The 14,710-nt window shown below is 40.3% G+C and overlaps 1 protein-coding gene across 4 annotated transcripts in view; it reads right to left on the minus strand.

Moving 5' to 3' along the window:
- HSF2BP (heat shock transcription factor 2 binding protein) overlaps positions 1-14,710 on the minus strand; it is a 34,647-nt gene that overhangs the window by 19,156 nt on the left and 781 nt on the right. For 2 of the 4 annotated variants that reach the window (XM_085209263.1, XM_019621208.3), the window contains exons 2-4: positions 13,002-13,152; positions 7,484-7,587; positions 3,502-3,651 (exon numbers count right to left, since the gene is read on the minus strand). In XM_085209263.1, the coding sequence (XP_085065389.1) occupies positions 3,502-3,651; positions 7,484-7,587; positions 13,002-13,152 (405 nt within the window). Of the gene's footprint in view, positions 1-3,501; positions 3,652-7,483; positions 7,588-13,001; positions 13,201-14,710 lie in introns of all 4 variants that reach the window. The other 2 variants (XM_085209268.1, XM_085209254.1) reach the window with 2 other exon arrangements.

Below are 14,710 nucleotides of genomic sequence, written 5' to 3' on the forward strand. Positions count from 1 at the left end.
GTAGGACTGGATTGGATCCTAATAAAAGGATTCATGTATTGCTCAATGTAAGATGAAGAACAACTTGCTGGGCAGTTCTTCAGAATAGGAAAGAGAGGTCTCCTCTGAGTCACAGGTCAAATTTAAGTCAATGTCACATAGGAAAGACAAGCATCATGCCAGAATGAGTAAACAGAAGCACGGCCTGTAATTATGTTATGCAATCTCCTCTACGCAGCGCAAGATCTCAGCTGGAATACTGCTCCATTTTGGGGTATCTCCGTTGAAGAATTAATCGTCCAGCATGAAGCTCAGAGCAGATCAAAGAACGTGGTCAGAGGTGCAGGCAAAACCCACAGAGAGCAACTGAAAGAACGGCTTCTCCTTAAATGCTGACCTGTAAAACACTGCTGAAGCACTATTTCCCACAGAGGATTCTGTTTTTTCGATCAAAATAGCATAACAGAAAGCGCAGGTTTCCTGGTGTGCTTAATAATTTTGCAAGTCATCTCATGAGAACTGAAACCTCGTCACTTCCTGCAGCAACCCAATGGAAAAGCCAAACAGCTCAAGAAAGTGCCTACAATTCCCATCACTTTGTGAAATTGCTGAACTCCTACTCATTTTGCAAAGTGACTGAAATATTCAGTATTTTATCAAAACTACCATCTTCACAATACTTAAAACCCACCAATACCATTCATTTATTTCTCCACTGCTGCACACGGACCACGCTGAAGACATGATTTGGGAGGAATGTAGCACAGTTCGTGTGGGGTGACTCCAACAGTGGGGCATAGAAGGCAGGGTGAGCCAATACTCTTTTTTCACAAATGAAACTGCAGTCCCAGAATAGGAATGAAGGGGTTATGGAGAAAGAGAAGGGGGGAAAAAAAAGTATGCTTCTGCTTGCACCAAATGTATTTTCTATACATGTATGGGTAATACTCCTCAGAGACGGTCATTTTAACACAAGCAGTGACTATCGTTTAAGCAGCAAAGGATACAAGAGAAAATGAAGGAAGAAAACTTAGTATTGCAGACTAATGTAAGTTACTATAAAAAAAAAGTGTATTCATACAAGAACACTATGCAAGAATAGTACTAAAAGAGTGCTAAGGAAACCACAAACCAGGCAAAATTATTAGTCAGTCCATTGAGGTGCCACTGGTGTCCTTGCTGCTGAGCCTTCTTTCCAAACAACCATCATTTCACTAGTGGTGAGGTCTTAGATGAGGAAGCAGAGATCAGTCAAGTTTATAAATAGGGAACATGACATACTTTGTGCAGCCTCTGATTCGCTTGACAGTGTTTTCATGGAACTGAGGAATCTCTCACCCATAGACACTGAGATAAGGACAGCTCTGAGAGCAGCCATTATTATGCTTGAGCTGAAATGGTGCAGTGAGCCCTTTGCATTCCATGTAACTCCTCAGTGAAAACATCAGTTAACATACAAAAGTGCTGCCATAAAATACAAAGCAGATTTTCACCATCACAGATAACTGTAGTAGCAGCTCACCTTGTAACATCCAAAATGTCTTATGTTGAAGTAAACCTTGATGTTATTCTGAAATTAAACCTTCAGTTTCTGTTTCCACATTAGAGTCCTGCGATGTGAATATCCATCTGAAGCTTTTTGAAAGACACCTAAAACAACCTGATGGAAGTTAATTTACTTTGTCCTTAGCACATGCAGGTAGGTGTACTTGAATACTGCTGCTTCTCCGGATGTTTCTTTGGGTTCTTTCTGGAAATGTTAAGCATCAGCAGAAACGCTAGGCACTTCTCTCCCACTGCCTTGCAGGCTATTCATGTTACACTTGAAATTTGCTGCTCAAGTTTTGACTTGCCCAACCCGCATCGACATGAATGCTTTATTAGTCACAAATATCATATCAGTCAATCTACATTAGAGAGCTAAATAAAAGAACTACTTCTATATCCGTGCAGTGATTGAAAAAGCTGAGCATTGTTCCCTAAGGCATAAAGTTATTTTGAATTGATGCCACCCTTCCCCACACAGTTAAATATGAGCAATAGTTTGAAAGCACTCTTCATGTTCTCATACATTTTTGTAGTTCACAGCATCTTCCCCTGAGAAGGCACTACATGCTGAACAGCTTGTCCAAAAATAACCCAAACCAAAAACTTTGTACGACAATGCTCCATCATCTTCTAATAACCTGACTCACTGCCAATTGTAATCTGTGGTTGATACAATGCCATGCGATCCATTTTGTAATTCACAGTAGCCTTGTTGCAAACCCTTCTTATCATTTTGCACCACTGCAAGAAAGTTATGCCCAAAAATGTTTCTATGACCCTCACCAGAAATGCAGCAGTTCAGTGGGCTCTAATGATTGCTAGGAATTTCAAATAAACTTAGAAATAAAAGAATTGCATCTTCATAGTTAGGCTTTCTACACAACTGTATGTCAGTGTATCAACTCAGCTTTTTACTTAATGCTATTTGATTTTCCTATTTAAGACTGTTTTCAACAAGGCTTCTACTAACTCTACTCTCAGCTTGTAGAAGAAGGTCATATACAGCACTGCTAGTGTTTTGTTTGTGGGAAGTGTGCCCTTTCAATACTATTTCACAAGTCAAATAACAATGGCTGGTCACTAAATGATTATCTGCTCTTATGGTTATAAACTGTCCTGAAAATACAGAATGTGATTTTATTCTGGTTTTATAGTATGGGTGGGCTTTGTAGTACCTGTCCACCTATCAGGTTTTTTTATTTTATACCTTGAATGATCAAAAAGTATCACTGAAAGGTATCATGTTGCTGAAAAACCAAAAGAAAGTGTGAAATCAGTTTACTCAGCTTCAATACAACTCCCTCTCATGTCAGCTTTGAGAAGACCAAAATTATATTTTTGTCAGGCTTGTTCTTCTGATTCCTCCTAATTCCATCAGCTGCAGTGAAATTATTTCAGTTATAACATTAATGCTGTCTATAGTGAATTTTGTTGTTTGTTGGTTGTTTTTTTCTGTTGCTGTTGTCTTTAGTAAACTACCTGCTCATGTTTAACACTGAAGATTTATTAAGATCCACTAAGTTTGAAACAGCTGCACTTTCTGAACTTTCAGGACTCACACAAATATTAAGGCAGCACAAAGACTGTATTGGGGTAAGGATTCAAGGAAGTAGAACTGATGAATGTGTCCTCCTTTCAGAGAAATAGCTCCTCCAAACTTTCTGCTGGCATGGGAATTGCTGCTTGATATATTATGCTAGCTGTAGCCTTGCTTCCAATTTAACTTTGTGTGGCAGACAACAGGTAACCCTTACTTGCCAAAATAAAATTTAATTACTGCATAGCATTTAATATCTCCTGCTCTTCTTAAAAGAACATGGATGTTTCCTAGAGAATATTCAAATCAGGAAACATCTTTGTTGTCTAATTTCTTTCTGAAATACATTCCTATGTTAAAATGTGTAACAAAACGAGGTGCTTATTTTAAATATCTACCAGCATTACCACCAATAAGTATTCACCTGCCATACTTACTCCTCCTAGAATGGTTTTAACAGCCTCCTCATTGTTAGATACACCCCACAGCAAGGTGCAGACAGCTGCACCCATTTCTGTGCAATACTCTGCTTGCTGCAGGAGCTGCTGCTTGGCCTCACGCAGGTGCTGCCGGAGGTCTAGTTTCTCCTGAAATGACACAAAGAAATTAGGGTTGCACTTCATGCCAGGCCAGATGTTTCTAGGCTGCAGGATAGAATAAGAAACACCACGGTCATATATATGGAAGGGTGTGTGTGAGGTGGGGGGGGGGGAAATTCACTGTGTTGAATGTGAATCTTCTCTCCTGAGCTACAGCCAAGTAGTAAACATATCACTTAGGCTGACAGTAACCAGAAGCCTGTCCACAAGGTCAAGCCAAGTGACCCACTGAGACTGAGCGGCACCTAAAGAAGTCTGATAAGAAAGCCTACTCATCCTAAGCAAATAGCTGTGTATCTCAGAAAGGGAAGAGATTTCAGCATCAGAAGTCAGCCTTTCCAGCCACTTCACTAAAGATACCGGGAACATCTCACAGGAAGGGAGGGTGCTTTTGTTTTTCAAAATGGGCTGCTTTCATTAATGTGGGAGAAACGTTGGCTATCCCTGTTGGTTCTTCCAACTTCTTTCAACTAACATATTCCTGAAAAGCAGTGGCAAAATAAGAATCCCTAGAAAAACAAGCCTGAAGTTTGAAGTGCCTTTCACACTTGGGACCAGAAAAGCCCACACTCCATTGTGTATCCAGCAGCTGAGTGAGGTGCTCAGTGGTCCTTGCGATGAAGCTGAAGAAAGAGCAGAGCAATTCAACACAACCAGGACTCAGTCTCAATAAGCCAGTACTTCTTTTCAATAAGACAGGAAGGTGGCCAAAAGATGTAAGAAGATTACGTATGATTCTACGTCTCATTGGCTTCCCACAAACTGCTGCAGGTACAGCAAAACTGCTGCATTTCTCAGCTTCAAGCTAGTGCTGACAGTGAGATGGATACTGGGATACCACAGTCTGCCAGCTGGGTGGGAACTCCCAGGTAGTGCTGAGGGGTGGTATTAGTGCTGCAGGGAAAGATAAGGGCCTGTCAAGAAAACTGATATTAACTCAGGGATTAAGAGAGAGAGAACCACAGATCACAGAAGGATCTTGCTCTGCCCATTTGGGGGCGGGGGGGTTGTGATTTTCAGATTCAGCACAGAAAACATTTTCCTCAGCCCACTCTTCCCTATTTATCTTCTTATCAATATGAAGCCTGGGGAATGAGAAGGCATCTTTTCAATGTCAATTTGCAAAGTAAGCAAATGCACCTTCAAGCATATATTCCCATTGAGACTTTAAAGTACCTATCTTGGCATTTTAGAGGTTCGCCTCAATATTTTGTTTTCAGTTTGGAAAGAATAGAAAGGCAGTCGCCTAAAAATTTATGTAACATAGAATCAACCAGTACAAGGTTGTTTGCCTGCTTATCATCAATCACCTGCCTAGCCCCCTATATCACATTTGACAGCCAGAACTGAGCTGCTTTATCATGCTGCTAATGGAACACACAGGGAAGGATTTGGAATGTTCAAACGAAATCTATCAAGCAGACTGACACGTATATTTTCTTTCCATAGTTTCTCTCACCTTATGGTGTAATATATACGAAAGACTGCACCTTGCTGCCAATTCCCTAGGCATGAAGTGTCACAAAAATTGTCTCATTTCCTTAATTCTCTGATCATTTTCAGGTGAGTTAACCAAATTTTATCTTTTACATAACTCACTGCTGGAATTATCGACTATTCTGCCACCATGTGCATCAACAAAATGTCCACAAGCATCTTTCTATCTATCTCCTATACCGTCCCTGTCTTTTTTTTTTCCTGTATTGTCCATAGATAAATGTACATTTTAATGTGTTTTATTGGCATTTTGCATGAGAATGCTAATGCTAAATAAACAAAGCTCTGCCATACCACATAGCTACACCCCCCAACAAGGATGCAAAGCCACAAGAAACAGCACAGTTGTGCACAGATAAAAACAATATGAGAACAAAGGTACGAAATAAAGAAAACAAAATAGAACATTCAGGAGCCAGGAAGATAAATGGGGCCTGAAAGCAAACAACCTGGAAGTGAGACACTCCTGAGAGTTCAAATCGTGAAGCAATCACTGCGTTGTGCAACACCACCACCCTCAGGAAATGGTCAAGGCACAGGAATACAGCGATGCTTAAACACCTAACTACAAAAAGGCAGACAAAAGAGGCATTAGCCAAGAATAACACGCACACTCCAGGTTTTGTTCAGGTTCAGGAAGCAATGCAATTCACTCACCACTGATGCAGCACTGCAAAGCAGTTTTGGAAAACAGAATGTTGATTTGTGGTTCTCTAAGAAAAGGGCACTGCTCGGCCAGAAAAGGCATTTTTATCATTTGTTTCAGTGAATCATTTCCTTTTCCTTCAGAAAATAAATATGTAAAAAATAATTCTGGAACTATACACAAGGATACATAGAACAGCAAGCAAATGAAAAATACCATGCAAAGTCATTAAGGAAAAAAAAAATCATGTATACACCATCTTCTTCCATCCCAAAGAGCTAAAGGACTTCACAACATACATAAACACTATCCACTCAAATGCAGAATCACAGAATCATAGAATGGCCTGGGTTGAAAAGGACCACAAAGATCATCTAGTTTCAACCCCCCTGCTACGTGCATGGTTGCCAACCACCAGACCAGGCTGCCCAGAGCCACATCCAGCCTGGCCTTGAATGCCTCCAGGGATGGGGCACTTTTCTGACAAGCAACAGGAGCCATTTAGGCAACTGATGCACACTGCACAACAGCAAAGATACGAAGAGCTTTGATCAGGAACGCCAAAACACCAACAATTCTTAGCTAACTACCCATGCTTTAACTAAAGCTTCCATCCTAAAGAAATCACTAACCTAAGTCACTTCCCATTCATTTTTTTTAATACAAAAAGGTGGGCCTCACTTAATTAATATCTAAAGCAGCAGCACTATTAAATCCTACTGAGATTTCAACCTGGATGCCTAAACCATAAGCACAGCAAAATTGCAATAGCTGTTCCAGCAGATAGAAAAGTACCCAAACAAACAGCTATTCCATCACATGAGCTGTCACCCAGACAGCTACTACATTCATACTAAACTTCACACCAGAATGACTCGTCCGCACAGACATGCCCTAAAACTTCAAGTCCTGAGTTTTCACTTGTTTATAATTTCTGTAGACTTATCTGTCTTTGTACAACTCTCCACCTGGCAGATCCTAACAGCAGAACCCCATCAAAATGAGCTTCTGCTAAGTTCACTCTTCCTTGGAAGTGAGTTTTTGCAGCAAATAATCACCGCTGCTTCACAACTGCCTCTCGAAAATTAATCATACTCTATGTAATCTTCTGTGAAGTCTTTTGGACTCTAAAGACCTGAGTGATCGTGGTCATCATTATTCCTGCACTGTTAAGAATTTCCCTCTTATAATCACTAAATACTGTACTGACACAGCAAAAGCAGCTCTGTAATTCTGTCTCAACTCCCAGCTGTACGTGGCAACTGGATCAATAGGTGCACTGTGAAAGAACCTAAAACTAAACACAGGTACGCAGCTTAAAGCAAACCAAAGGAGAAGCCAGCATCATTTTGCACGTTGTGTTGCTTACATTACCTTCTGTTTTCCTCTCTGAAAACATGCTACAGTTGCAGTGAATTGAAAAGAATGGATTTTGCACAGTACCTTTTCAATGCCATCTACACCACAATCTTCCTGAGCACCCAATGCCATACTTCAGCATGTTGCTATATATTTACGGAAAACTAATGGCTGATTTTAACAATACAAAGACCAGAAAGAGCCTGTTTTCCAGGCTGAGGATGTTTTTTTGTGACACAAACAAGAAAAATCATTCACTCCCACTTTATTTCTCAAAACTTAAGCATACAGATCTCACTATCCTGATGGCAAATATACCTTCTTTTCCCTCATGCAATCTGCCTGGGCTGCTTCCAGGCGGGCTCTGAAGTGCTCACAATCCATTTTCAGCTGCTCTATTTCCTCCTCCTTTTTCTCCATGCCTGTGACAGAATAAATTAGATAAATGAAATAATAAGTTACAGCCAACTGGCTTGCACTAAAGAAAAATGAATCCACTAAACACAGTATTTATGAGACATTGAACATCTGCTTGTATTAGATCACCTCCTAGTGGCCAAACTGGTATTTAGCAATTTGCCACGTTTTAACAGGAATTAACAAACCTGAATGTATGGCGCCTCTGATTTAAACAGCAGAAGTCTGGAAATACCCCTATTTGCTCAATGAGGTTGTGGATGCCCCATCCCTGGAGGCATTCAAGGCCAGGCTGGATGTGGCTCTGGGCAGCCTGGTCTGCGACCCTGCACATAGCAGGGGGGTTGAAACTAAATGATCATTGTGGTCCTTTTCAACCCAAGCCATTCTATGAGTCTATGATTAAATAGCATGTGCTGATAAGATACTATTCTGGAATTGAGCACCCCAGGGATTTTTTTTTTTTTTAATGTAGCCAGCGTTCTATTTTGTTTTCTGTCTGCTGCCTTCAGAATTCAGGAAATACAGTGAAAATTGAAGAAAAAGAACACCAACATCATTCAAAAGTGAGTGTTTCAATATACATACCACAAACTGTGTGGATAATAGGAATTTTATAGAACTACTTCAAATATTTTACATTAACGTGCAGAAAGCATTATCAGTCATTTAAACAGCGCCAGTGATAACCCAATTTCCCAGTGACTCCCTTAAAACTGAGTCTGATTTGTCACACTGTATAACACACACATATCTCATGCTGTACTTCAGGTGCTTTACATTAGTGGCTGGAAATCAAGTTTCAAATATTACATTATTTTTTACATTATTTTAATAACGTATTTAAAAATAATTCAATATTATCAAAATATCAATAATTACACAACAATGCAATAATAATTACATTATTATATTAGAAATATTACAAGATCCTGATGTCTGTTTAAGAAAAAAAAAACTTTGAAGGATTTTTTTTGAGTAATTATTGTGTTTATATATACTTACTATATACTTACTAGTAAGTATATATCTATATGTATTGTGTGTGTAAAAAAAAAAAATCATATATGTATATATAAATACACACACGGTGTTTATATATACTTTTTTACTTCAAAAAACATGGCTCCAGCTACTTAGTTCTATTGTGGGGAAAAAAAAGCACACAGGAAATACCTTTATGTAATTTCATAAAGTAACGGGCAAACATTATCTACTCGAAATATTAAAAGCTTAAAAATAAGTTAGGCACCACTTGAAGCACCACATCCTTGATCACAAATGTTGCTTATGGCTTAGCACACTTTATATACTTCCCCTCACACACAGTCAATATTTCAGAATGTACTTACTGAGTAACATACTCGATCACGCCATGAAAAGATATCACAGAATGACAGAATGGTCTGGGTTGAAAGGGACTTCAAAGATCATGAAGCTCCAGCCCCCTGCCACATGCAGGGCCACCAACCTCCCCATTTAATACTAGACCAGGCTGCCCAGGGCCCCATCCAATCTGGCCTTGAACATCTGTGGATGCCCCTTGAACAGGGCAAACAAATGCAAATCCCACTCCTGGGACGTGCCCAGGTGCCAGGGTGCTCTCTCCAAACACGCAATTCTTTTCAACCTACAGCTCAAAGGAAACTAATAAAAATGAACAGGGGGATGGATTCATTGAGCTTCTGAGGAATTGTTCAAGTGATAGAAAATTTTTCTTTCCTTCACAAAGTCCTGTCCCATGTATGAATTACTTTGTGAATGCGGGTCTTAAGCATTGTCCAGACTCTTCTTGAACTCTGGCAAATGCTTTCAGACATACGGTCTGATTTTTGGGTGCTCCTATGTGGAGCCAGGAGCTCGACTTGATGATCCTTATGGGTCCCTTCCAACTTAGGATATTCTACGATTCTATAACATAAAGACATACAGAGTCCGAGGAGGGCATGCTCTGCTTATCAATGGCAGACCAAGAACCTCTTCATCCTTGCCAGGTAGGCACACCCAGTGAAACCAACTCCTAGTGAAGCCCTCTCTCAGTGCAAGGAGACAAACTCTCCAGAGTGAAAAGAATCATCTCCACCCCTTGATGAGATGGATCCATCCTGAATATAGTATTGGCAGTGCCAGGAGGCATATGAAGATACTGCACACCTCACTGCTAGACTTTCTGGAACCAAGACTGAGCCAGGAGAAAAGGAATGGTATTAACTACTGTCTGTATATAAAGCACTACGTGCTGTCTTTCGAAGACTTACAGATAAAAGGAGAAGTATTTACCTCTAAGGTATTGTGATGGCTTATGTCAAAGGAAACTAACACTAAGTCCATCCTATAACGGAAAAAATGGTAGTACTGATGAAAAGAGCTGATAAAAAGAGATCTACTGTCAGCTATGCCTCAATCCTGGAAACTCCTCTTGTTGCGTCCAGTCAAATCTTCCAGGTGTGCTCTGAAGTGAATTCAAGGTTGGATTCACCAATCCCAACATTTGACAATCCCTTGACATATGGCAATTGAATGAGCACCAGACATTTTTCTGATGTTAAACTCCACAGCTATGCTGCTCACTCCCTGCAGAGCGCAGTCCTGTCAGCACAGAAGCAGCCTGACAGATTCTCCCACTGTCTACATGTCCCAACTCCCCGGTAAGAAAGCTCCCTCCTTCTTGAGAGTAAAGTCCTGAGGTTCAGACTGTCTGCCTTAAACAAGCGAAGAAGCAGTGTTCACTATCAACATGGATGAGCACAAAATACAAAATGACATCTCTATACAAACAGGAAATATGTAACATTACCGCTGCAATGGTAAATCTGACTCCAGGAAGAAGTGACATTTTTCCCTGAGAGCAACAGCATAGCCCAAAACAGACAGAGACACTTGAGGTGACAAAAGAAATGGCATATAATTCCAGAGGGCTCATTCTCCTCTGTGCTATAGGTCACACCAGTGTTTTCTGGAAGACAGATCTAAACTCAACACTCTTGAAAGTGAAGAAGTGAGTACGATTATAATGAATGCCAAGAAGTGATGGGATTCCAATTCTACTGATCCAAACACTTGAGCCCACTGTATATAGCACTGATAAGTCTTGCCAAATAGGTGTATAATAATTCAGAAACATTAATGAATCTATTTTTCTAAGGTTCCTGGAGCCAACCACTCTTTCTGAATAGGGCAGCAAGAAGAAAACAGACCCTCTGTTTGAAACAAAATATCATGCTGGAAAAAGCCTTAACAAAGACTCCAACAGCAGCACAAATGTAGTGTCAGTTGTATCGTTGCCAGTTCAAACCTTGGATACCACCAGCAGGATACTCCCATAGCAAACAGGCATCTAACTGATCAAGCTATGCAAGTGATAAATACAATGATCTCAGAGCTTCCTGAAGCTATTCAAGATGTCATCAGTCTCACAACTGAACAAACAAGAGGTGTGTAAAGTCTCTGGCTATAATCCAGATTATAAACCAATTGATGTTTACACTACCTAGAAAACTGTGATAGTTGCTGAAAGCCTAGATCAGCCACAGGCCTCTGTGAGACCTGTATGGAAAACCATCTCAAGCAGCTGCTGGAAGAGTCCTGTAAGCTTCACACCACAGACCTTACTTAAGGACCAGAACCAGACAGCTCACTATTGTAAAACGGAAGATGGCCAACAGCTGCAATGGTGTTCCTGTGACATCTCACTTTTTGGAGCAGCATGTTTCACAGCTTCCTCTCAGCGTACCTTATTCCATGCTGTTATTGCTACAGAAGTGGGAGCAGAATGAAATAGTGCCACTTGACACGTCCAGCTGTAGGAAGAAAACAGCAACAAAAGCCTGAATAAGTAATCAAGACACAACATTAATTGGAAGAAAAGTCTCCTTTGTGGGGATGCACACAAGATAATTTAAAGATTGACTTCAGCAATTCCTCCGAAGCGCCTACAGAGTAAAGGCAAGCCAGCAAACCATTTGGAAGAAAGTCTTGAGATCAAAGTCTTGAGATGTTGTTGAGTGTGTCAACAACACAAACCTGCAGCTAGAATGCTCTGATAATGTCACCTTGGTGCCTGGCACAAGGAGCATAAGAGAAATTTTGTGGCTGAGCACCGATAAAATTATGTAAAAGAAGGATGTGACAAGTTGAGAATGATGAAAGCTTAACCCAACAGGCAACAGTCCTTGATATCATGCAATAGCATAGACCATTTCCAGATCTTACTTCACATCCTGTGACATGGATGACATTTTAAGTGGCAGCAGGAGATGTTACAGTCTCCTTATCTCTACTGGTATTTGATAGCATGCAAGAAGTCTTCCAAAGAGCAGATGATGGAGACTGCTGGAAACTCCACCCCAAAACAATCTTTGGTATCATAGATAGGCCTTGCGCCTATGTCCTAGACTTTTGTTGGAAGAAAAAGAGAATGGAAGTATTAGCACGGAGGTTCTGCCAGCAATTGCAGCAAGCTGTAAAGACTAGAATGTAATTCTGAAAAGTGGTAACTTCTGGAAGTTACAGAAATGTTTCAGTCATGATGTTTCCTAGGTATTCTACTGTATTTCTAGCTACAGAAGTTTGATTGAAAATTAGTTAATAGCAGGAAAGCAACTTCAAACCAAAGGATCCTGTGAAATGTGGTTCCATATCTATCTTAACCAACATAGCCAGCATTCTGGTTAGGACTCCGGAGCCCTGCTTCTCTTCCAGTACTTTGTGGCCAATACTTTTATTTGAGGCTAGACCACAATCTCAGCCTCTACCATCTGAGTCAAAGTCTCAAAGAACGTTAAAAAAACTATACATCAAGGTCTCATTCCAAAAGGCTACGTGGGTCAGAAATTATGCAGACACACCAGGAGGCAGGACTTGCTAGGTAGACCTTTCACTCAACTGCTTGGGTATTCATCAAGAGAAAGTCTCACATAGAAGAAGTTAAGACCTGACTCAAACTCAAGGTAGAATAGCTGTTTTCAAAGCTCAACCTATCAAAGGCAAAGCTATTATCTGCTCCTTCAAATTTAGCTTCTTAACTACAGGTTGTTTTTTTTTCACCTGTTCTTTTGCTGATCTTTAAGAGATGCTGATGACATTTTTTGGTGATGACTTTAAGAGACATTTTGAAAAACAGAATACTTTCCCATTCCCTCCAAGAAGAGTCACTTTTTTTTCCTGATATACCTTCTCTGACTGTCTGAACTGTATCATCCACAGCAAAATATTAAAAGTTAATTTGACATAAGCCTAATTATTTCTAACGTGCTTTCTAATTTTCTTCATTGCAAAAACATTACTTTCCTGAAGCAGTCTAAACATCACAGTTAAACCTGGAATGCCTCAAACTCTACAACCATTCATCTGGGCAAAACAGTTCGCATTGAATAGTCTTGGCAGAAACTATCTCTGCTTACAACATGGCACCACTCACTTGATTCAATAGCATCCAGTTTCTGGAATGTCCACACAATATCACCGTCGAGTATCTTAGGTAAGAAATCCCGCAATTGCATAACCTCAGTTGTCAGCCTTTCCAAATCCCTCCTTCTGACTTGAACAAAGTCCTCGTTGCTTTCATCCTTCTGAAATGGAAAACAAAACCACCACCAACATAAAAACAAACAACCCCTCTCCCCCCCAGAAAAAGACACTGTTATTGCTTTGAAATACTCTTCTGCTTGTGTCCTTTCTCTCAACAATATTGTTCTGCACTACATCAATTCAGAAATTCATAACCTTATTTAAGAGAACTATTGAGTAATAATTTAAAGCAAGTCACTGGGACACAAAGTCTTTGAGTGTAATCTGATTTTTGCCACTCTAGCCTAAAGCAAATCATATTAACTCTTTACATCTGTTTTTTCACCTAAAATGTGTGCAATGTACCTCAGAAAGCTGTAAGAATTAACATTCACGTGTCTGAAAATGCTATACATATGCAAAGCTATTGTTTAGAAACTGTTATAAAACATACACTGTAACTCCATTTTTTAATTAACTCAAATATTTGCAAGATCCTCAGTTATCTAGAAAATGTGTATTTTTTTTTTCAGAATACTTGACCTTATGTTAGAAGCAAAAGCTATTTGTAATCCAATCCCACATAAAAGTAACTCAATCCCAAGTCAACAAAAGAAGAGAGGAGTTGGATGTTCCATCCAAGTCCACAGTCCAAGAGAACGTGTATTGATTTTAAAATGATACAAAATTTTCTGTATAATAAACTACCCAACTCCAGTTTCTGATGTATTTTGGTATGCACACTGCTGCATCTTAAAGATGTTACACACCGACATAGAAAAAAGTTCAACTTCCTTTGTCTAAAACATTAATGAGCTAGTACACTTTCACAATGCAAAAGGGGCATTTTCAAGCAGTTTAAATTTTAGGGAATGGTGCAAGTCTCAGAAATTGAGATTCTTCACATACTACTTCCCTTTCTTTCAGACAGATGAGCATGCTAGGGAATACAAGATACCATCGCCTCAAGACACAGCCATCTCCAGTCCAGTCATCCATGACAAACTCAGATCATTATGGAAACACAGATTCATTAAGGTTAGAAAAGACCAGTAAGATCACCTAGTCCAACCATCAACCCATCATCACCATAGCCACTGACTATGTCCCTCAGTGCTACAACTACCCTTTCCTTGAACACCTCCAGGGACAGTGACTCCACCATCGACCTGGGCAGCCTGTGCCACTGCCTCACTATTGCTTCTGAGAAGAAGTTCTTCCTAATATCCAGCCTGAACCTGCCCTGGCACAACTTGAAGCCATTTCCTCTCGTCCTATCACTGTCCTGATCACCTCCCTGCTCCTGCTGGCTGCACTTTTTCCGATACAATTTAGGATGCTATTGGCCTTCTTAGCCACCTGGGCACATTACTAGCTCATGTTTAGCAGGCTGCCAACTAACATCCCCAGATCCTTTTCCTGAGAACAGCCTTCCAGCCATTCTTTCCCAAACTACTGTTATTGCCCGAGGTTATTATTACAGAAGTGCAGAGCCCAGCACCTGGTCTTATTAAAGCTCATTCCACTGACCTCAGCCCAGCTATCCAACCTTTCCGCATCCCTCTGTAGGGGCTTCCTTCCCCTAGGCAGATTGACACTCCCTCCCAGCTTGGTGTCATC

Source organism: Meleagris gallopavo, chromosome 1 (genome assembly GCF_905368555.1).
Source record: "Meleagris gallopavo chromosome 1, MGAL_WU_HG_1.1, whole genome shotgun sequence".
In the NCBI taxonomy this organism is placed as follows: domain Eukaryota; kingdom Metazoa; phylum Chordata; class Aves; order Galliformes; family Phasianidae; genus Meleagris; species Meleagris gallopavo.